Raw genomic sequence first — 23,093 nt, forward strand, 5'->3', positions numbered from 1 at the left:
TTAAGTCTCACCAGGCAGTAGTTTAGAATGACACTGCTGGGGCTCAGAAAGGCTGGCCCCTCAGAAGCAGAATCAAGGTCCCTGTAACCTAGTATTATCACCTCCCACTTCCCCACTGCTCTCTGTCCTGAAGTTCAGGGAGGGGCTTACTCTGATATTCCACTACCTGTCTAAAGTCTAGACATGCTGGAAAAAAAAGCAATTGCCTTTGGTCCCTTGCTAAGTAAACTCATTAAGTTCCATTAAGTAAACTCACATTGCAGGAAGGAAGATTGAGAATGTCAACACACCTGTATAGATTTTCTAAAGCGCTACTGTTCTCTCAGGCCCATTCAGCTCCCAAAGAGACTCATTTACTCACCACTGTCTGAATCCTGGGCCCATCCCTTCCTAATAAAAATCACTTACTCTAGGGATCAGCAGATGGCATAATGGCTAGGTCACTAGGCTCCCATGGAGCTGACCATGGTTCGAGTCCTGGACCTAGGGGCTTAAAACTCATATTGGGCGTGTGTGCATGTGTTTACTTACTTTTTTTTGGTTTTTCTTTCTCTCTGTTAGAAACAATTGGTTAATTCACTGTTCATGAACACTGGGATTAAAGAACAAAGACTATGAAACTATTCAAATTTACAATCATTTTTACAATGGAATGCACAGTAGAATTGAGAAGGTATTAAAAGGCTAAATTATATAGATTTTAAATAGATTATTTCTATTTAAAAGTCATCTAAAGATCCTGGGACCAGCAGTTGGCATAATGGCTATGTCGCTGGACTCCCATGTAGTCGACCTCGGTTCAAGTCCCGGACCTGGTGGCTTAAACTCACGCAGGGCACGTGTGGGTGTGTGCCCAGGATCCTGAGAGGAGAATGGAGAAGAAGGTATTGGAGCGTGGTCATCCCCCTTGGGGGGTGATTTCTCGCTTTCTGTCTCTCTGTCTCTCTCTTTCTGGCAAATGCACTTGGCCTATAGCAAAAACCTTTCCAAAAAAAGAAAAGTTATCTAAAGATCTTCACTTTCATTTCATTTAATCAATATTTGATTTTCTATTAATATCACTTTGCCCATTTTGGAAAGTGTAATTGGGGAAGGAGAACACATTATAAAGCTACATAAAATTGCGTACAGTATAAGCATAGGAAAAAAGAACTCACAAAATAAAGTTAGGAGACAGACCACAGGGCCACAATATGACCAATATGTTGTGTCATATTGGTCCACAACACTCTGCAATGCTGGACCAATATGACAAGGTCCTCAGTTCATGCCCTGGGGACTCCCTGTTCATGCTAGGTGCACATGTGTGCGCCTGTGATCCGAGCTGGCTGAGTTTGGGGGTGGACTGTATTGGGAGTCTCAAAATAAATAAATACATTTTTTTAAAAAAAGAAATAGACCAGTGTATATTATAAGTAGTATTACTAAAGGTAGAATTTTCAAATAGGGGCCAAATAAGGATTATTTAATAAATGCTGAGGAGATAATTGACGAATTATTATATGATGAGTAAAAAGTTAGATTTTGAAAAGCACTAAAATAAAATTTAGGTAAAACAGACACACTTAGATGAGATAGACGATTTTAAAATGATCGTGTATGGTGGCAGGAAGTCACCTAAATGGCCTGTGTAGTAAGTGGCAATCCTGGTAGAAGGCCCTGAGGGAGAGGGGAAAGTGCAGGGTTGGAGGAAGTAGACCGTACATGGTCACTGAAGCCATGGAAATGGCCTGTAGTAATGAAGAACCCAGAAAAACACTGAAAAGACATATGCAAAATAGAGGTTTATTTGGACAGTGGGATTATAATTTCAAAATTATCTACTCAACAAATTAGTGGTTATAACTATTTGAAGCATAACTCAGCCAGAAAAAAAACTGAAGCCTTTATCAATCTATCAAATCTTTCTTTCCAAACTACTCTTTCTTTTGTATTTTCTATTTTAATTCAAATTTTAAGGATGATAAAACTCATGTTTTATAGAGGTTAAATAATTTGTTGAAGATCCTACTATCGATGATTGGTTGATCTGGGATTTAGAGCAATGTCTACCTCGTCCAGGAGCTCATGCTTTCTGTGCTGCCTCAAATGCTCAAAGCATAAAAATTAAGCAGATGATAGATATAAAACCATAAAAATCTAATGAGACAATGTATTGTTCAGTGGTTTGGGGCCTCATATTAATAACTGTATTAAAAGGACTTTAAAAGGGTAATGTGATCCTGGGATTGAGAATCCATACAAACTGGAATCAAGTATATGTGTTATTTATGATTACGTATGGCTATGTTTAAAGTAATTAACCACTAGGGATGGTGGCACACACCTGTTATACCAGCTACAAGGGAGGCTGAGGCAGGAGGACTGAGAGTTAAAGGTTAGCTTGAAACACATACTGAGACAGGTTTTTACAAAAAAAAAAAAAAAAGATGTGTCAAATTAATTAACCTTTTTGAGCTGATTTCCTTATTACTAACATGGGGAAAATGGTACTGCCTAGTTCATAGAATTACTTCAGAGATCAAAATGAAAGGTTGCAGAGTTGCTTTGTTACTTTATAATAATGTATTTTGACATCTAAAATTGATTCTAAACCACTGTGGATCTTTTTCATAACTACATAAAACATGCATTTGAGAAAATGGTGCTAACAAGCTATGTTTCATGAACATAATAGAGTGTTTCTGGACCCGTCTTATGATATATAGAAGCTATACTGCACTCACACAGTTTTGGTCTTGATATATTTTGTATTGGCTGCATTTTAAAATTCTTTTATTGTTTTTATAAAATAAGTACATTAGAAAAACTGTTATTAATACTTAGAGCAATAAATTTTTTTTCCTATGTGAACTCATTCACGTGGCTATGCAGCATTATTAAAATTGAAAAGTCTCTCAAACATTAGAAGTTTTAGCTTTGTGGAAAAATGAAGAAAAAAATGAAATATATTCAATATGAAAACACTATGCAAATTATCTTAACTCAGCATTTAAGAAATACAAGGAGATAAGGTCATTCTGCACAGCAAAATATTTTCTTTAATGTCTCATTTATTACCAAGGCAAAGTGATAAATACTATTACTTAACATCCTGTTGTTACCACAACCAGTATACTGGCATTGTATATACAGAATTGAAAAAAGTAAGAGGCATGGGTAGAAATAATTTAAGAAGGAACTATTTCAGAACAATGGCCAAAATAGAATACATGCTTTCTCTTTTATCTAAGAGAAAACTCATTTTTAAGTTATGGCATGTAAGGCATATATATGATTCCATGTAGACTTAATGAAAAAGTTAAGTAATTAAAACCACATGTTAAATTGAAAACATCTCTACTACATACTTTATGTATTCACATTTATTTATATTATTCATGAGAGAGAGCATGTATGCGCGTTAGAAAGACAGACACCCCTGACAGGATCCCATCATTCCACGACCCGCTTCCCCCAGCTCTCTCGCTAATAGGATCTGAGGTGCGCACAGTCAGGATGCTTTCAGGTGGGCTCACGACCTGGACCTGGAGTTGGTCCACAGTTGCGACGGCCTGTGCCACCAAGGCTGGGCCCTCTACTCCCTATAATTTAAACAACACATTAAAAATACATTTTTTTAGTTAAAAGAAAGAAAGTCTCACCTTCCTCTGGTAAATAGCAATCCAATCTGTTGTGGCAAACCATTTGTGAGTTTTTATGTCACTTACACCATTCTTTAGATTCCCAAATCGCTTTGTCAAATCCACCTGTAGCAGGTTCCTTAGAAGATCTTTGAGATCTGAACTGAAGTGAGATGGGAATCGGACCTGTACAAACACCAAGTGGTAAAACACACATTCCAAGACTCATGATATTTATATTTCAATTTTATAAAGTGTTTTTTAAGATAATGGGTCATTTATAAACAAAAATATCTACTGATGACCTTCAAATACTTCTAACTACATGCGACATCCCTGTCATAGTTTTAGAAGGATAATAATTTGGATGAATAAACTAAAACTGTTCTCTTATGGCCTTGCTTTGGTCATGAACTCCCTTTAAGACCAGACTCCAGAAAAATGTACATACATGCAGAGCTCTACCAACAATATTAGAAGGGTCACCCATTTTCAAGAGAGATCCCCCAGTATCTTACACTATCAACCTCTGTCTCAGAGATGGACAGATTTAAACTTGTAATATAGTAGGATAAGCAGCATCTGAAATCTCAGTATATACATTTTGAAAAGAGATCTATCAAAAAAAGAAGTCTATGAATGACTGTAAAAACCCATGATGTCTTTCACTGAAAAAGAAGCCATTTTTAATTGTGTAGTAGCTAGCTTTTAAGCATAATTCTGCTAATATCTAACAGCATAAAAATGATTTAGATTGGATTAAAAACATTTTTCTACCTCCTAAATTGTGAAGACTTTATAATTAATTGACTGGCTTTCAGCCTTTAAAACAAAGTACAAAATTCCAATTTCTCAAGATATTGCATGTTAATCAATAAAATAAGTTATGATTTATAAGAAACATAGGCATATTTTAGGAACCAGCAGTTAGCGTAAGGGCTATATTGCTGAACTCCCAGGTAGTTGACCACAGTTCAAGTCCTGGACCCGGTGGCTTAAACTCACACTGGGCACGTGTGCGTGTGTGCCCAAGATCCCGAGAGGAGAATGGAGGAGAAGGGATTGCAGTGTGGCCATCCCCCCTGGGAGGTGACTTCTCGCTATCTCTCTGTCTCTCTCTGTCTTTCTGGTGAGTGCATGCACCCTATAGCAAAAACCTCTCCAAAAAAAGGAAAAAATAAATTTTTTTTAGAAATAGAAACAGGCCTATTTTATATTTTGTTTTATTTTATCACATCTGCACCTCCACTCCAATCTAACTCCAAATTCTCATTCTTTTATTGATATGGGTACAGAAAATGTTAAATGGCTACTGTTAAGAGATATTTTTTAAAATAGTTACATCTATATCTCCTTATTCTTTTCTTTCATTATTAACACCTGTTCACAGTCCTTTCCAACTTGTGTTCAATCATTTCCAATACCCTTTTCCTTGTCATACACATATATGTATGTGCTCATATACCGATGTTCCCTCCACTTAAGATAGTTCGACTTACAATCTTTCAACTTCGTGATGGTACAAGAACCATTTGTACTCAATAGAAACTACTTTGAGTACACATACAGCCATTCTTTTTTTACTTTCAGTACACAGTCTTCAACAAATTACATGAGATATTCAACACTTTATTCAGGCTTTGTGTTATATGATTTTGCCCAACTATAGGCTAATTTAAGTTTTGTGAGCATGCTTAACATAGGCTAAGCTAAGGTATGATGTTTGGTAGGTTGGATGTTTTAAATATGTTTTCGAGTAACTACATTTTCAACGTATGTTGGGGTTAAAAGGATACAACCCCGTCATAAGTTGAGATGCATCTGTATATGTGTGTGTGTGTGTGTGTGTGTGTGTGTGTGTGTGTGTGTGTGTTAATCCTAGGTTTGTCTACTATGCAGACTTCATTTCAATATTCCCATCCTTGCTAATACAAACACTATTCTCTGGATTTTCATGGCCTCAACTTCAGATTGATCAGAGCACGTCTGCTGAAAATACTTCAAAGAGTAAACAGACCATTTCTAAATTCCATGTATTCTTGTTTTCTCTGGCAATACTACCATCATCTCATAACTTATACAGTATATCATTACTAGAGGAAAACTTGTATTTGTATCAACCAACCAAATACTGTTTTAAAGCTTCTAGCAAATGTATGTGCTCTCTGGCAAAATATTAAAAAAGAAAAAAGAAAGTTAAAAAGAACCAGGATTTAGGATCAATTCATATAAATTAGCAACTGAAAGCCTCCATTCTGTAAAGCCTGTATTAGTAGAGGTTATGAGAGAATTTATGTTCTAAAAAAGTAAGAAGTGAACTATTATCTTCTCTAGTTTTTTTACTCTTGACATGATGGATTATTAGGAGCCAGGTGTTGTGCTAAATATTTTATAAATCCAAAACACAGCACTGAGATAGGCATGTTTATAATCCCTATTTTATAGGTGTGTGGGGGGGTGGTAAAGTAATTTTTCTTTTAATTAAAAAAATTTTTTTTTGGACAGGTTTGTTTTTTTGGCTATAGGGCGCATGCGCTCACCAGAAAGACAGAGCCAATACCCTTTTCCTTGTCATACACATATATGTATGTGCTCATATACCGATGTTCCCTCCACTTAAGATAGTTCGACTTACAATCTTTCAACTTCGTGATGGTACAAGAACCATTTGTACTCAATAGAAACTACTTTGAGTACACATACAGCCATTCTTTTTTTACTTTCAGTACACAGTCTTCAACAAATTACATGAGATATTCAACACTTTATTCAGGCTTTGTGTTATATGATTTTGCCCAACTATAGGCTAATTTAAGTTTTGTGAGCATGCTTAACATAGGCTAAGCTAAGGTATGATGTTTGGTAGGTTGGATGTTTTAAATATGTTTTCGAGTAACTACATTTTCAACGTATGTTGGGGTTAAAAGGATACAACCCCGTCATAAGTTGAGATGCATCTGTATATGTGTGTGTGTGTGTGTGTGTGTGTGTGTGTGTGTGTGTGTGTGTTAATCCTAGGTTTGTCTACTATGCAGACTTCATTTCAATATTCCCATCCTTGCTAATACAAACACTATTCTCTGGATTTTCATGGCCTCAACTTCAGATTGATCAGAGCACGTCTGCTGAAAATACTTCAAAGAGTAAACAGACCATTTCTAAATTCCATGTATTCTTGTTTTCTCTGGCAATACTACCATCATCTCATAACTTATACAGTATATCATTACTAGAGGAAAACTTGTATTTGTATCAACCAACCAAATACTGTTTTAAAGCTTCTAGCAAATGTATGTGCTCTCTGGCAAAATATTAAAAAAGAAAAAAGAAAGTTAAAAAGAACCAGGATTTAGGATCAATTCATATAAATTAGCAACTGAAAGCCTCCATTCTGTAAAGCCTGTATTAGTAGAGGTTATGAGAGGTTTTATGTTCTAAAAAAGTAAGAAGTGAACTATTATCTTCTCTAGTTTTTTTACTCTTGACATGATGGATTATTAGGAGCCAGGTGTTGTGCTAAATATTTTATAAATCCAAAACACAGCACTGAGATAGGCATGTTTATAATCCCTATTTTATAGGTGTGTGGGGGGGTGGTAAAGTAATTTTTCTTTTAATTAAAAAAATTTTTTTTTGGACAGGTTTGTTTTTTTGGCTATAGGGCGCATGCGCTCACCAGAAAGACAGAGAGAGACAGAAAGCGAGAAGTCACCCCCCCCACCCGGAGGATGGCCACACCGCAATCCCTTCTCCATTCTCCTCTTGAGATCTTGGGCACGCATGCACACGCGCCCAGTCCAGTGTGACTTTAAGCCATCGGGTCTGGGACTCGAACCGCAATCGAATACATGGGAGTCCAGCGACATAGCCATTACGCCAAATGCTGGTCCCAGGGGTGAAGTAATTTGAGACCTAAAGAGATTAAGTAATTTGTCCAAGCTTACAGAATTAATAACTCGAAGAACTATTAATTCTCTGCTGGGTACTCTGACTCTAGCACATATACTTTTAATTATCCTATGCTTTCTAGATTCAATAACCTGGAAATGGGAGCACCAGCAGATGACATAATGGTACCACACAGTCCCCACATACTTGACGGTGGTTCGAGTCCTAGACCAGGCAGCTTGAAACATGATGGATGTGTGTGCATGTATGTGCAAGAACCCGAGAAGAGAACAGAAAAGAAGAGATTGCAGTGTGGACATCTCCCCTTGGTTCATGATTTCTTGCTTTCTGTCTCTCTGTCTTTCTGGCAAGCACACATGTCCAATAGCAAAAATCTCTCTAAAAAAAAAAAAAAAAACCCCAAATCTAGAAATAGTCATTATCAGAAATCTTCTGAAAAACTGAAATTTCTACCTTAAAAATATCTTACAGTACATTTCCTCGTTTATTCTAGCTTAGTAGTAATTCGCGAATAAAGAATATTCAAAAGACACACTTTCTTTTTTAAATAACATGACATTGTCCCAGTAGTTAGCTCAGATTTTTCTGGTGGTAAATCTAGGCTTTATGTAGATTTCTAAGAAATAACTTATTTTAAGTAGATCTATCTTTGTTTAGAATAGGATTTGTACAAACTGTCCAATGGTAATGTATTAGTTACCCTTCATGATGTTCAGAATGGTAGACAGTAATAAATTAACATTGGAATCCAGGTAATGTGTAATGCAATGTATACAGAATATAAGTACCTAGAGTAGTTCTCTATTTTGGAATATAAATAAAGAAACTACCTTAAATTAGTTAATGTGTGAGTGTGTGTATATGTGTCTGTTTAATGCTTAAATGGGGAATGGTAGTGGTTTGTGATGGTAAATATCAAAATCATTTGGGAATCTTTTCAAATTATAGACATCCTCCTCTCACCTCTACATCATATCCTCTTTCCCCCCAGGATTCTGATAGGTAACTCACACTCACATAGTAGTCCCTGTTTTAAAGATAGGAATCTATCATGTCCTTAAAGTGTATTGGGGGAGAAATAATAAAAATCAATGTGAAAATAATTTTTCTATGGTTGTTCTGACATGTAACCTGACAGGCAATTTCTTTCTTGATTAAACCTTCCAAAGAACCATATTGATTCAACAAACTGAAATTAGCAAAAACCAGAAAATAACTTAAATAAATTATGTCTTAAATGCAAGACCTTTAGTTGTAGCATATTAATTAGAGACACCAAAAATTTCCATCATAAGAAGAGTGACATCTAGTTTTTCTTTCAAAACTGTATGAAGAAGAGTATTATTTTTTATTATTATTATCAGTTACAACAACTACAGAAGGAAAAATAAGAACTGTAGGCTATTGTGGCTAAAAAGGGGGTTGTTGAATTTAGTCTAAACTGTCATCTTAGAGCTAAAGGAACCAGAATTCCAATGAGGCTACCAAATCTGTCAGTGGAATTGTTAGGGAAATAATTTCATCCACCTGACTTCTCTACCTGCAAGCTTTCTACCAGTCCATGACTGGGCAAATGTGAAAGTAGTTGTAAAGAGTCATACACAGAAAAGAGAAAGTGTAAACCCACTGAACCATTAGGTCTGAAAGATAGTTTACTGAAAACTGGAGTCATTTAACATGGAAGACGTGTTAGAACAACAGGAAAGAAGTATTTATGCAACAAATATCCCTAAAACACCGTTTTTCCCCCCTTTGGTCTTTTTTTCTCAGTGCTATTTCCTGTCTAGGATTCTTTTCCAACCTTTGGGGATCATGTTACTTCCGAGTTTCCTGAAAATACATTCTTGAGAATGAGCCTGTTTCTTCAGGGAGTAACAGACGCATAGAACAAGCTCTCGCCACATGGTGTCATCTGTGTTAATTTAAAAAATACAGATGCATGGAATCTATAGAAGACCTACTGAATCAGCATCTGTAGGGTAGAACAACGGAGATAAGACTCTACTTCATTAAGATTTTCTAAAGGCAGAGAACATATGTGACCCACTGTTAGCATGTAAAGCAGGTCTGGTATATACAGTACTATGAGCTTAATAAATATTGAGTCATCGAAAAAGTCACGATGTTATTTTTTTCTATGAAAAACGCATCATGACTTTCCTGACAACCCAATATTTAATGAATATTGAATTCAAATTTGAAAAATAGTGATTGAACAACTACTATATGCTAGGCACTGAAGTGCTCGGGATAAATTGTTAAAGTAAGACAAGGGTTCTTACTCTCACAGTTTACATACTAGAGAGGAATATAGATGATAAATAATAGCTTAGCACCTGGGGTGATCCTTTAAAAATGTCATTCCATATCATTCCTCACAAAACCTCCCATTGTTGGGCTCTTGATTTTTACTCTAAAGAACACTGGAAATCACTGTAAGAGATTGCAGCGTGACCATCCCTCCTGGGCATGATTTCTTACTTTATGTCTCTGTCTCTCTGTGTTTCTCTAGCAAGCACATGTACCCTATAGAAAAAATCTTTAAAAAAAAAAAAAAGTAAAAGGACCTGATTTCACATTTAAAAAAAAAAAAACTTATTCATTTACTTATCTCATGAGAGAGATAGAAGGACAAAGACCCCTGACAGGGTCTTGCCCTACTGAAATCCTACTCCCAGCGTCCCAGCCAATTAGAATCACAGACATGTGGGTGCCCTCAGCCCTAAGATCTGAAACCACAATGTGACTCCAGTATCTTGCAACAGCGCCCTACAGTCTGTGCTACTGCAGCTGTGTTTCTTTTTAAAAAACGTTTTAATAGGGTTTTTATTATGGTGCAATCCTCCTGCCTCTGCTTCCCCTAGCTGCAGGGCTTATAAGCACATACAACCGGGCCCAGGCTAGGTATTTAGGTTAGACTGGAAATCAAACCCAGGCCTTCTATGTGATTTTATGCCATGGAGCAGTGTCTTAGTATCCTACTCCTGCTGGGCCTTCCATGTTAAATGTTGGAACTGATTTAACATTTAAAAAACCTTTCTAGTTACTCAGATGAGAATGGTGTGGTAGAAGTGAGGTAGTAAGAAGTGGTTGAATTCTGCATATATTCTAAAGGTAGAGCCAAAATGGTTTCCTTGTACATTAGATATGGGGTTGGGACCAGCAGATGGTGTAATGACTACGTTGCTGGACTTCAATGTAGTCGACCGTGGTTTGAATCCCGGACATGGTGGCCTGAAGCTCATGCCAGGTGCATGGGCATGCATACCCAAAATCCCAAGAGAATAGAGAAAAAGCAATTGCAGTGTGGCCATCCCTCCTAGGGGATGATTTCTTGTTTTCTGTCTTTCTCTGGCCAGAATCCTATAGCAAAATTTCTCTCTCTCAAAAAAAAAAAAAAAAAAAAAGATATGGAGTGAAGACCCCAAGGTGTTTTGACCTGTTCAACTGAAAGGTTACAGTTGCCCTCGACTGAGATCAGATAGGCTATAGGAGAAACAGATTTGTTGGGGAGGACAAAAATTTGTCAGTTTTGGACAGACTTAATTTAATGTATTTACAGAGTGGAGATGTGAAGTAGGAGAACAGAAACAAGAGTCTTTAGAAGTCAGATCAAAGGCATTCAGAAGTCAGGTATCAGCTGGAAAAATGAATGTGAAAATTATCAGCTGGCATTTAAACTCATGAGACTGGATGAGAATACCAACAGAAGAAGTGAAAAGAATGAAGAAAAAAGGACCAAGCCAAGGAGACTTCTGCGAAGGAAAGATCAGTAACGCAGAAATAAAATGAAGATTGTGAAGAGTCACTGAAGCCTGATGAAGGAATAGAGAGTAAAACCACTGAGCTGGATTCAATTCTTGCTTTGCCACAAAATACCTTTTGTCTTCAGCAATTCTGAGTCTTGATTTACCAGTATATAGGAAAAGGGAGTCAAACTAAATAAAAATGAACATCCTTGCCACCTCAAAAATTCTACCAAGCTATTTCTTTAGTAGAAAGAATTCTGAGATTCCAGTCCTAACTCCAGTTACATATATGCTCTGTGATCTAATGGAAACCTTTGCAAGTCTCAGTTTCCTCATTTGTAAACAATGAAAGTATATTTTATCTGGCAGGTATAAGAAATTATGTACCTTTTATAAAACTGCCTTGTATTATGCCCAGAATCTTGTAGGTTCAATAATTTTTTGTTTTTTTTTCAACCTTCCCACTAGAATACTATTTTAATGATCTGAAGCTGAATTTCTAAATCAAAAAAGGACCTTGAAAGACAATAATATCTATTGTTAGGTTTCCAGAGTAGCCAAGGGCTGTCTGTGCTGACAAAAGCACTGGGACAGTATAGGAAGTTCCTCCTTTCTTCTTGTTTCATGCTCCACTTAGTAACTTATAGAATGAACTTCTTTTTTCCTTTTTTCTTTTTTAGAGATTTTTGCTATGGGGAATGTGTGCTCACTGGAGAGATGGAAAGTGAGAAATCACTCCCTGGGGGGATGGCCATGCTACAATCCCTTCTCCATTCTCCTCTCAGGATTTTGGGCACTCATGCACATGTGCCTGGTAAGAGTTTCAATCTGCCGGGTCTAGTACTCAAATCACAGTCGGCTATATGGGAGTCCAGCACCCTAACCACTACATCACCTGCTGGTCCCAACTCCCATCCTTTTTAAAGGTCTTAAAATTTGATAAGATGAAGAAGAAGATGGGGGTCTATAGCCTCTTTTTTCTTTTTTTTTTTTATAAAGAAGTATTTAATTTTATTTATTATTGTTATTATTTTTTAAAATAATTATTTCATTTAACTTTATTTATTATTATTATTATTTTCCAGTTTGATCAGAGAGAGAGAAAAAGAGAGAAGGAAAGTGAGAAAGCAAGCAACCAGGTCCAGGACTTGAATCACAGTTGGCCATGTGGGAGTCCAGGGCCTTTAATCACCTTGCCACTTGCTGGCCCCAAGAAGCATTTAATTTTATTTATTATTGTTATTATTTTTTAAACTTGCTATAGGGAACATGAAAGAGAGAGAGAGAGAGAGAGAGAGAAGGAAAGTGAGCAAACAAGCCACCAGGTCTGGGACTTGAACAGTGGTTGGCCATGTGGGAGTCCAGCACTCCAGCCACCATGTCACCTGCTGGCCCCTACAACCTGATTTATAAGCATATGTCCTATTGTGAATATAGCTGATATCCTAAACTATTTTGTCAAATCACATTATGTAATATGTTATACAAACTATGAAACTCACTCTGAATTAAGCAAACTCAACAGAATATTTGTTCTACTTTCAGCATGACTATGAAGTCTTTACATATCAGTTTTAGGAATGACTATTAATTTCTAAAAATTTAAGAGGAAGTTACATCCAAAAGCAAATCAGTTCACATTGTTATGACAGCCATAATGCGTGATTTAAATTCACTCACTAGTACACTGACCTTTTTGTCTTTCAGAGATAAAATATGACCAAATCAAATTTGTCTACATTGAGCTTAATCACAGAAATTACTAAGTCAACCTTTGATAGAAGGAAGGGATTCTTCCCCTATAGTTATTGGCTGGGGCGGCAGGGAGTCATTTAACTAGTAATACTATCAATTAGGTACAACAACTTCTAAAACACCCTGCAATTTCAGTAAAGAATTTATTTGGCAAAGACAAGCATATACATTAGTCAGTTTTTCAAAAGGCCTAAGAACTTTTCATACAGATGCTTTTTATAGACATAGTATCAAACTCTACAGAGCCTAATAGGGCCCAGGGCAACTGAAGTCAGCCTGAATTATGTATATACAAAATTAGGACAATAAAAATATTTATAAATATTCATACTGTGTCTGTGGGCTCTCTAAATTGTCCTCTTACCTATGAGAAACAGTGGTAGATGTAACAGAGTGCTATTACCCACTAACCCAGGAGTGTTATTATGTACTACCCTCCTCAAAAGTAAGGAGTCAGCATTTCAGTCATTTGCCCATAGGACAGAGCATTTTTAAAGGGCCCTCTCAAAGCAAGTAATAAGAATTTTAAATGACCAACAGCAAGTGTCAAAAATTGGCCCTAGGTTTTATGCAAATAGTAAAACTGCTTTCAGGAAAATGACTACTGAGTACTTCTAAGTCTCTTTAACTACTACAGTCATAGCCAAATAGAAAATGACATTTTAACTTCCCTAAAAGCATTAACAGTGTGGCATCTTAGAAAAGGCATAGTGGTATAACTGCATTTGTGTCTGTTATTTAGCAAACTCAGTGTGTGCAAAAAAAGAGTCAACACGGCAGGCCTGAGACTGTTACCCTTAGAAAGGACTGCTTGCAAGTCTGGTTGTTGGCAGATATGGGAACTTTAGTGGTAGCACCAGTCCCTTACACTGATACACAACTTCCCCTACGTGATAAGAGTAGCTCATGTACCTAGACTGTTTGCACAAACATGACTGTTTATTTAAACATCTGCTTTCATTCTAGAAGCCTGGTATTTTATACGTGCTAGGCTAAGGGTGTATATGTGACCAGCCCCCGGTATAAACCTTGGACATTGGGTTTCTAGTGAGTTTCACTGGTAGGTAACATTTCTTATTCAAATGTTATCACAATGTATTGCTGAAGGAATTAAGTATATCCCATGTGGCTCCACTAGGACAGGACACTAAAAATATTGTGCCTGGTTTCTTCCTGGCTTTGCCGTCCGTCCCTTTGCTGATTTTGCTTTGTATCTTTTCACCATCATAAATCTTAGTCAAGAGTACGACTCATGAGGTATGCTCCATCCTGTAAGTCTTCCTAGTGAATCCTGACTTGGAAATAGTCTGGGGGACCCTGACACCAAAGTGACTAGCCAATTATCCCTTTGGTGAATATTGAATATACATTTGGGAAAAATTAATCAGCTCTAGGATCTTTATTTTTATATCCTTCCATTTTGTACAGTGTATCTTTGAATATTGTTGGTGCTCATTAAAAGTGGAATAATATTTGCATTCTATCTGATGAAGCTAAGACTTTTTAAAAATTACATAAGTCATGGAATCTAAAGTTATAGTTTCTACAGCAGTTGTTAGTGATTACCTTATTTATAAGTATTATTTTTAAACACAATATTAACTTTTATTTTTGGGGGGTATATAGCTAGATATAGTTGCCATAGAAACCATAACGGATTCTTGTCATAGAGTAGATAGCACCAAGGAATAAAATTTTTTTTTTTGAGAGATTTTTGCTATAGGGTGCGTGTGCTAGCCAGACAGACAGAGAGAGACATAGAGACAGAAAGCGAGAAATCACCCCCCAGGGGGGATGGTCATGCTGCAATCCCTTCTCCTCCATTCTCCTCTCGGGATCTTGGGTACGCACGCACACGCCCCCGGCATGAGTTTTAAGCCACCGGGTCCAGGACGCGAACCGCAGTTGACTACGTGGGAGTCCAGCAACATAGCCATTACGCTAACTGCTGGTTCCCAAAATTTTAAGTCTAATTACAGAAACTCAGTACACACATTGCTAGGATGAGGCACAGTTAATGCAGAAATTAGAAATCTTTTCTGTCAACTGTGCATTTTTAAACCTTAACCTTAATATTGCATGAATAATCTGACATTTAAATACTGCCTCCTCTGTTTTTTAAAGACAAAATATGTGTAGGAGAGAATCTAACAAGCTGATTGATCATCTTGCTCTACATTTAAAAATGCCAACTTGAATTAAAATATTGCAATAGAGAAAGTACTTAATCTAATATTCAAACATATGTACTTTGGCAAATTAATAACTTGATTAATAAGTTTTGTTTTAATTTTGGTAAGTTACTGATAGATTGTAAATCTTTATAGCATAGTTTCAGAAAAGAAAATGTAAAAAAATCTAAAATGCTCCATAAAATAATATACTTTTAAAAATCAGAAAACACAATTCTGAATGAAAAGTATGTTCTTGAATGATAATTAAAACCATTAAAAATTTAAATGAGTTGAATTTTTAATGAGTTGAACAATTAAAAAAAATTTAAAAACTAGTTAAGTTTCCAATTTGGCTTTTAGCTACTAAACAAACAATATTTTTGCTGTGTGAATAGAGAAACATTTTAGTTTATATATGGGTGTTGTAAAAGATGGTTTTATTGAAAAATGGTGAATATTATCTGTATTTCTCATATTACAGATGCTAGAGATCACTTCATGACAATTTCTACCTCTATGAGTTCTGCTTTAGATGAGTAAAGAGGGCAAGGGATTGAAAAAACTTTGTATCTCTTATCCATATAGGGAGAGTTAATTCAGCACCTTTAGTTTAAAAACAAAGTACACCAAGCAACCTGTCACATATCTAAATATAAAGGGAAAAAAATCAGATACTGTAATATGATAAAATATGATAAAATTTTATGTTGTTATTCTAGCAAGGTGGATAGATACTAAATTCTTATGATTTTAGAACATGTGCAGATTATTGGATACAAATTATAGTTTTATAGGAAATGAAAAAACATTCATAAACAGCTGAAAAAAATTTTACCCTGTGTAGAATGACTGTCAAACACAGGCCAAGTCATACAGATAAAGTATATTCATTTTAAAAGCAGTTTTTCTAAGTAAATGTAAATTTAATTATGACTGCATCCTTGTCAGAAAATTTTATTTCTTTTATAAATAATTATAAATAAAGGCAAAAAAAATGTAGCAAATATTAGGGAACTTTGTCATTACTCCTACTTACATTATTTTAAAATATTACTATAATTTGTGCATTCTTAAAATATTCTCCCATTTGTTATTTTAATGTATTTTAGTTCTCTTGTCACCCTTCATATGACCTTTGGGTCTTATACTCTCTTGAAATTTTACATATTCACTTCATGACTTTAAAAAAAAATAACTACCTTGGCTTTAATTCTTCTCAAAAAACTCTCTTATTGTGAGTTCCATACTCTGCTGGAGGAAAATAATTACAAACCTAAGAAATCTGAAGCCTAGAGATCTATAAATTTAACAAGGACGGCAATGATATTTAATTATTTAAAATTAATACCACATTCTGCCTTTTCCTATTAACTTTATCAGTATAAATCATTCAACATCTAGCTTAGTTTATTTAATCTCTAAGAGGTATTTATTTTTTACCTTTGACATAGATGAAATATAAATTCTTCGAATTTGTGAATACTCATATTATATGCAATGTTTCCCATAAAATGTGGTAAAATACCAAGGGAAATCTTGTGATCCCTATAGACTGCATATGTTCCAGATATGAAACAACAATACAGGTGCTCCTCAAATTACGATAGGGTTATGTCCTGGTAAACTATCCTAAGTTGAAAATATTATAAATTGAGAATTCGTTGAATACTCAAATAAACCCCCTGTAAAGTAAAAACTTCCTAAGTCAGACCATTGCTGAGTCCAGATGCTCCTCGACTTACCATGGGGCGACAGCCCAATAGACCCCACTGTAAAGTTGAAAAATTGTTAGGTGAACCATTATAAGTTGGGGAGCATCTTGCTGTGTTGAGATGTGGAGTCTAGTGGTTTGGGCAGCTCATTCCATCAACTAAGTCTCTTGTTCCTACAGTCCAACCATGCAGCATCCTTGATTTACATTTGGGTGTTGGTAAAAAGGATAAATTACTACATTGTTAATACGAAAGGTACCTTATGAATAAGTAATATAAATTTTAAGCTCATGGATCCTGAGGGTCAGCTTTCACACTAAATATAGAGCCTAAATCTAGCTGAGATATAAAGAAATAGACTTTCTCTCTATTGCCTTTCATATTTTTCAGGTTGATTAGGGTTAGTTCTGGCTAAGAAGGTAACAAAATACTAAAAAAGGAAACATCACATCTCAGGGTGATGCAATATCAAAACTGATGCTCTATTTCCTGGTTATATTCCAAATGGGGCTATGTGGTCTTTGAAAAGAAGGATAAAGTAATACTACCACATGTATGAGTAAGAAGGAACAAATAAGGAAAACATCCCTTTCCATATACACTATCATTAATGTATAGAATACTTCTTTTCAGGAATGTTTAATAGCCTATTCTTTCTTTGCTACATGGTAGGAAGACTAAGGTTCCTCTCCATTGGAACTGATTGGTTTTTGTACTGTTTTGTTTTAAGTAAGAGAGAGAATAAAAAGGAAAAAGATATTTTTGACATGTCTGATCTTCCTGTCCCAAAGTTCCAGTTAGCCAAGATTACAAGCATATCACCACACCTAAACTCTTTGTCTTACAGTCTCAGCCACACACAGTGAAGTCCTACCCCTGTGCCACCATGGTTGGGTTGACTGTAGTATTTTAGCTAAGGTAAGAGTAAATGTATATGACCCTAGAGAAAATACTTTTGGAAGTAAAATTAGAGATTCAATGTGCAAAAGAAGGAAGGTTTATGGAGTAATTTACAAACTATAACATATTATAACATGGTAAATCTACTCATGTTCAAGAAAAATTTATTTTATTTCCATAGTTCCATAGTTGCTAAAAATCAATTGGAATTACAATCACAATTAACATGAACAATTCTGCTAAAGTGAATTTCATGAACTTCCATCTGAAAACGGCTAATTGATTTTATATTCCTTTCAATGTTACAGTGTTTGACATAATTCAAACAAGAAACCTCTCCTTAAAAAGCACAGGCTTATTAAAAACACCACTAAAATTTAATTTTCTCCATGGAGTTATCCACATGAAATAACTAATATTTATTTTTTTGAAGGAATACTAAGAATTATGGCTACAAGCCTATGCCTTATAAGTAATAAAAATACAAGCAATGGAAACTGCTTTATTATTTTGCTAATTTGTTGTAAAACTACTCTTATTTCTTAAAAGATTTCAACAATTCAATATTATGCTATTATCTTGAGTGGTAGGCAGAAGAGCAAATACTATGGATAGTTCTACATTTTTCTCAATTTAGAATAACATTCTGATGACATGATATAATTTCTACCTAGAAAGCTTAAAATTCATGTATAGAAATGATGGATAAGAGAGGAATAAAAAAGATGTATTACTTACCTTTCCAGAAACAATCTTTTCATAAATCTGAATTGGTTGGTCTGCAAAGAATGGAGGGTAGCCAGCTGCCATTTCATAGATCAGCACTCCTAATGCCCACCAGTCCACTGCCTTATTGTACCCCTGAGATAAACCAACATCAATGACAATTATTACTTAAACTACTCGGAAGAAAAGGAAGTCATAGGTAATTTCAAAATGTTCCAGAAGCAAATAAAAGACATTTAAAGTGGTTGCTGAGTAGCTATTCAGGATATAATTTTAAAATGAACAATTTTCAGATATTGGAATTGACTATTTGGGAAGATAATTACATATTCTTCCTAGAATCATTAAGAATAGTATAGACAGTTGAATATCCTCTACTTCACTGGGATAATTTACTTGTTGCTCAACAAGAAGTCAGTTAGACCAAATTTCTTCTTAAGGCTCACTCTAGGTCTATAATCTTATGAATCTAGTTTAGTATAACATACCTAAAAAAGGTGAAAAGCTTTGAAACAAAACAGTGGGTATCAGACCTCACAGTAAATAACGGAAGTGACTTCAAAACGCTTTACAGTACTGCAGTTAGAAGGGTGAATGTACAATCTTGTTCACTTCACAGGTTCTTGTTAAAGCTAGCTTTAATGTGGAAACTAATTAATGTAAACATTTATACTTTAATTTTTCTATATAGCATCTGTTTCTCATCTCTAAAAGGAATACAAAAAAAAAATTAACCCATAGGGTTTTGTGAGAATTATATCAAATAAAAGAATGATGTATAAAAAAATGCTTTGTGTGCTGGCTCTGTGGCCTAGCGGTAAAGGGATCTGGATTCTCCATGGCTGACCAGGATTGAAATCTTGACCCTGGCAGCTTGAAATAAATGCTAGGTGTGTATGCATGTGCACTCCAGATCCTAACAGGATGGAGAAATGGAGGAGATGGAATTGTGGCCTGACCATGTTCCACTGTGGGGGAGAAGGATACTTTATTCTCTCTCTGCTGAGTATACACAGCGCTCTGGCAATTAAAAAAAGTACTTTAAAACCTAATTTATGAGCCAGCCAGCAGTGGTCGTTAAGGCAACTGGATCCCACATGGCCAACTGTGCAGTTTGAGTCCTAGACCTGGCAACTTGGAAGACATGCTGGGGACATGTGAGTGCATGTGCCCAAAATCCTGAGAGGAAAATGAAAAAAGGACTGTAGCATGGCCATCACCCCTAGGAGGGGTGTGATTTCTCACTTTCCCTCTTTCTCTCTGTCTCTCAGGTAAGTGTGAGTGTCTTACAACAAAACAAAAAAACAACAAAAAGCTAATTTACAATTAAAAGGTTATGTTTAGTTAGTTTTTTAAAGAATTATTTATTTAACTCCATTTGTTACTATTCTTTTTTTTTAAATTTGACTAGAGGGAGAAAGAGAGAAAGGGAAAGTGAGAGAACACTAATTTGACTAGCGGGAGAAAGAGAGAAAGGGAAAGTCAGAGAGCAAGCCACGAGGTCCAGGACTTGAACCACGGTCAGCCATGAGGGAGTCCAGTGACCTTAACCACCACACCACCTGCCAGCCCGTTTTGTTTTTTATTTCATATTAAGTTTACCAAAAATCTAGAAATAGTTATATGATAATAAGAATAACATGTTGATATTAACACTTGTATAAAGTTTATCAACTATGATTATTGCCATTGGCACAAAAGATTATGGAAAAAAAAATCCAATGATCATTTGGAGAAAAATTAACTGACTTCTTTCCAGATCTTTGATCTTGCCCTAAGTCAACCCTCCATTCACCATCATCGCTGCCCACATTCCATCCCTTTGTCAACATTTGAGCTCTACAAACTAATTTTCAAATTACAAACTATATCTAATAACACAATAATATAGATTTTCTTTTTTCCTAGTTTGTTGTTTTAAAGGGAGAGATGATATAAGAGAAACAGCATTTTATTTTGCCAGTAAACATGGGCATTAACCTTCCTTTAACTCTTTGATTTCTGTTTTAAACTGTGTGCTAATGTTCTGTAAGTGTGCCAGAGAGTAGGTAATGCCTTAGATATATAGAATGAGAACAAATAAATAAGAAAAACACTAAATTATATTAAATAAATGGGCAAAGGACATGAACTAATAACTTACACACATAAACACACATGTACACAGCAAAATCATCAAATGGGCACTAAGCACTTGAGAAAAAAAAATCTGCTAATCAAAGACATGAAAACGACAAGATATTATTTACTGTCCTGCTAAGTTAGTAAATATTTTAAAAGTGAGACTACCCAGTGCTGGAGAGGGTATGGTAAAACTACTCTTCTATTCTTTTTTTTTTTCTTTTTGAGGGGTTTTTGCTATAGGGTGCATGTGTTCACCAGAAAGACAGAGAGGGACAGAGAGACAGAAAGTGAGAAATCACCCCCAGGGGGATGGCCATGCCACAGTCCCTCCTCCCCCATTCTCCTCACGGGATCTTGGGCACTCACGCACATGACCCCGGCATGATTTTAAGCCACCGAGTCTAGGACTCGAACTGCAGTCAACCACATGGGAGTCCAGTGATGTAGCCACTACGCCATCTGCTGGTCCCAAAACTACTCTTATACATTACTGGTAGGAGTGAAAATAGTACCATCTTTTTGGAAAACAATTTAGTAATATGCATGAAGAACTTTAAAATAGTCATACCCTTTCACTCAGTAATTCCATTTATGGAAATCTATCCTAACGAAATAATGTGAAATACAGAAAAAGCTTTATGCACGAAGATGTTTATCACAGTTGTTTATAACAGTAAAAATCTGGATAGTCAACAATAAAAGAACAGCAAAAAACTTTATGGTGTATTTGCAACAAGACATTGGCATGATATTTATATACTTGTAATCATGCAAGTGAAAAAAACCTGACACAGGGCCAGCTGGTGGTGTGGTGGTTGTGGCTGCTAGATCTCACATGGTCAACTCTGCAGTTTGAATCCCACACCTAGCAGCTTTGAAAACACATTGGGAATGTGCATGTGCATTCCCAAAATCCTGAGAGGAGAATGGAAGAGAAGGAATTGTGGTGTTAGCATTCTCCCGAGGGGAGTGCTTTCTCACTCCTTTCCCATCCCTTGGTCTCTCTCTAGTAAGTGCACATGCAGTGTACCAAGTTTTAAAAAAAAAGAAAAAAAGAACTACACAAAACTATAAATTCACTATGATCTCAATTATGATAATATGCCAAAAGATACATCAAAAAAGTTTTTGTTAAGAAAAGAATGCCTCTGGGTTGTGGGATTGTAAGATTTTCGGTCATTTCTTTTTATTTTTGGAGGAATTTTTGCTATAGCGTGCATGTGCTCACCTGGAGAGAGAGAGAAAGACAAAGAGATAGAAAGCGAGAAATTACCCGCCCCCCCCGGGGGTGGGGGGGAAGGTCATGCCCCAATCTCTTCTCCATTTTCTCCTCAGGGGTTTGGGCACACACGCACACAAACCCAGTGAGAATTTTAAGCTGCCAGGTCCAGGACTTGAACTGAGGTCCACTAAATGAGAGTCTAACAACATGACTATTATGCCATCTGCTGGTCCCTATTTGTGTGTTTTAAACTGCCAGGTCTGGGACTCGAACCTGGGTCAGCTATGTTGGAGTCCAACAACATAACTGCTCCTCCATCTGCTGGCCCCTGGTTGTTTCTTTTCATGTCTCTCTAATTTTCCACATTTTGGACAATGAAAATCTATTATTTTAACAATATATACACATTATTAAAAGTTTGGTGCTAATTTTGTGGTCACGTTATTTAAGTGTTCTTAAGAGGAAGATATGTGTCGAGCGCATTATCTAGATTATAAATGACTAAAATGTTATATATGGTTTGAATTATGTCAGATTAATCAGTAAGGATGAGATAAATAATTTTTTCTTTCTTTTTTTAAAAAAAATTACTTATTTCATCCATGTGAGGTTCATAGATAACACAGATAGAGAGTGGAAGAGAAATAGAAACCATAAGCACATGTGCTAGGAGCTACCAACAGGAGTCCCTCACCACCATCCACTCCAGTCTTGGTCGGCCTTGACTCATGAGCACATGTGTAACCTTTGTGCTCAGGGAGATTTTGAGACATGAACCTAGGACCTTTCTTTTCCTTTTTTTTTAGGACCTTTCTCATGTAGGTCAAGCAACACTACCCCTGTCCCCAAGAAATCTTACTTCTTTCCCCCTAATGTTTCTATACTCAAATCTTAATTATTTGGTTTGTGAACTATTTAGTCACCTGTCTTTTCCATTTCCCTTTTCTCGCTCTCAGTTGTGCCAAGCGATTGTTAATTTATCCATTCTGGTTTTTCCCGCCAAGCAGGATGGCAAGGGAAAAGGCATGAGAAACCAAACTGTTCTGTAAGATATGGTTGCAGTTTCTCTTACCACATCTCGCTATTTGGAAGAGAAGAACTGCCCTAAGTAAGCCTATAACGATGAGTGTAATAATACTATTAAACTAAAATTTAAAATCATTCTCACACACTCTTCTCATTTAAGCAGTAAATCTGAA

At 36.0% G+C, this 23,093-nt stretch overlaps 1 protein-coding gene across 4 annotated transcripts in view; it reads right to left on the minus strand.

The window, feature by feature from the left end:
* The window catches only part of PRKACB (protein kinase cAMP-activated catalytic subunit beta), an 86,280-nt gene that overhangs the window by 4,571 nt on the left and 58,616 nt on the right, over nt 1–23,093 (minus strand). For all 4 annotated transcript variants that reach the window (XM_006149467.3, XM_006149472.3, XM_006149468.3 and 1 more), the window contains 2 exons: nt 18,561–18,683; nt 3,645–3,809 (listed from right to left, as the gene is read on the minus strand). In XM_006149467.3, the coding sequence (XP_006149529.1) occupies nt 3,645–3,809; nt 18,561–18,683 (288 nt within the window). The remainder of the gene's footprint in view (nt 1–3,644; nt 3,810–18,560; nt 18,684–23,093) is intronic.

Source organism: Tupaia chinensis, unplaced genomic scaffold (assembly GCF_000334495.1).
Source record: "Tupaia chinensis unplaced genomic scaffold, TupChi_1.0 Scaffold000263_1, whole genome shotgun sequence".
In the NCBI taxonomy this organism is placed as follows: Eukaryota; Metazoa; Chordata; class Mammalia; order Scandentia; family Tupaiidae; genus Tupaia; species Tupaia belangeri.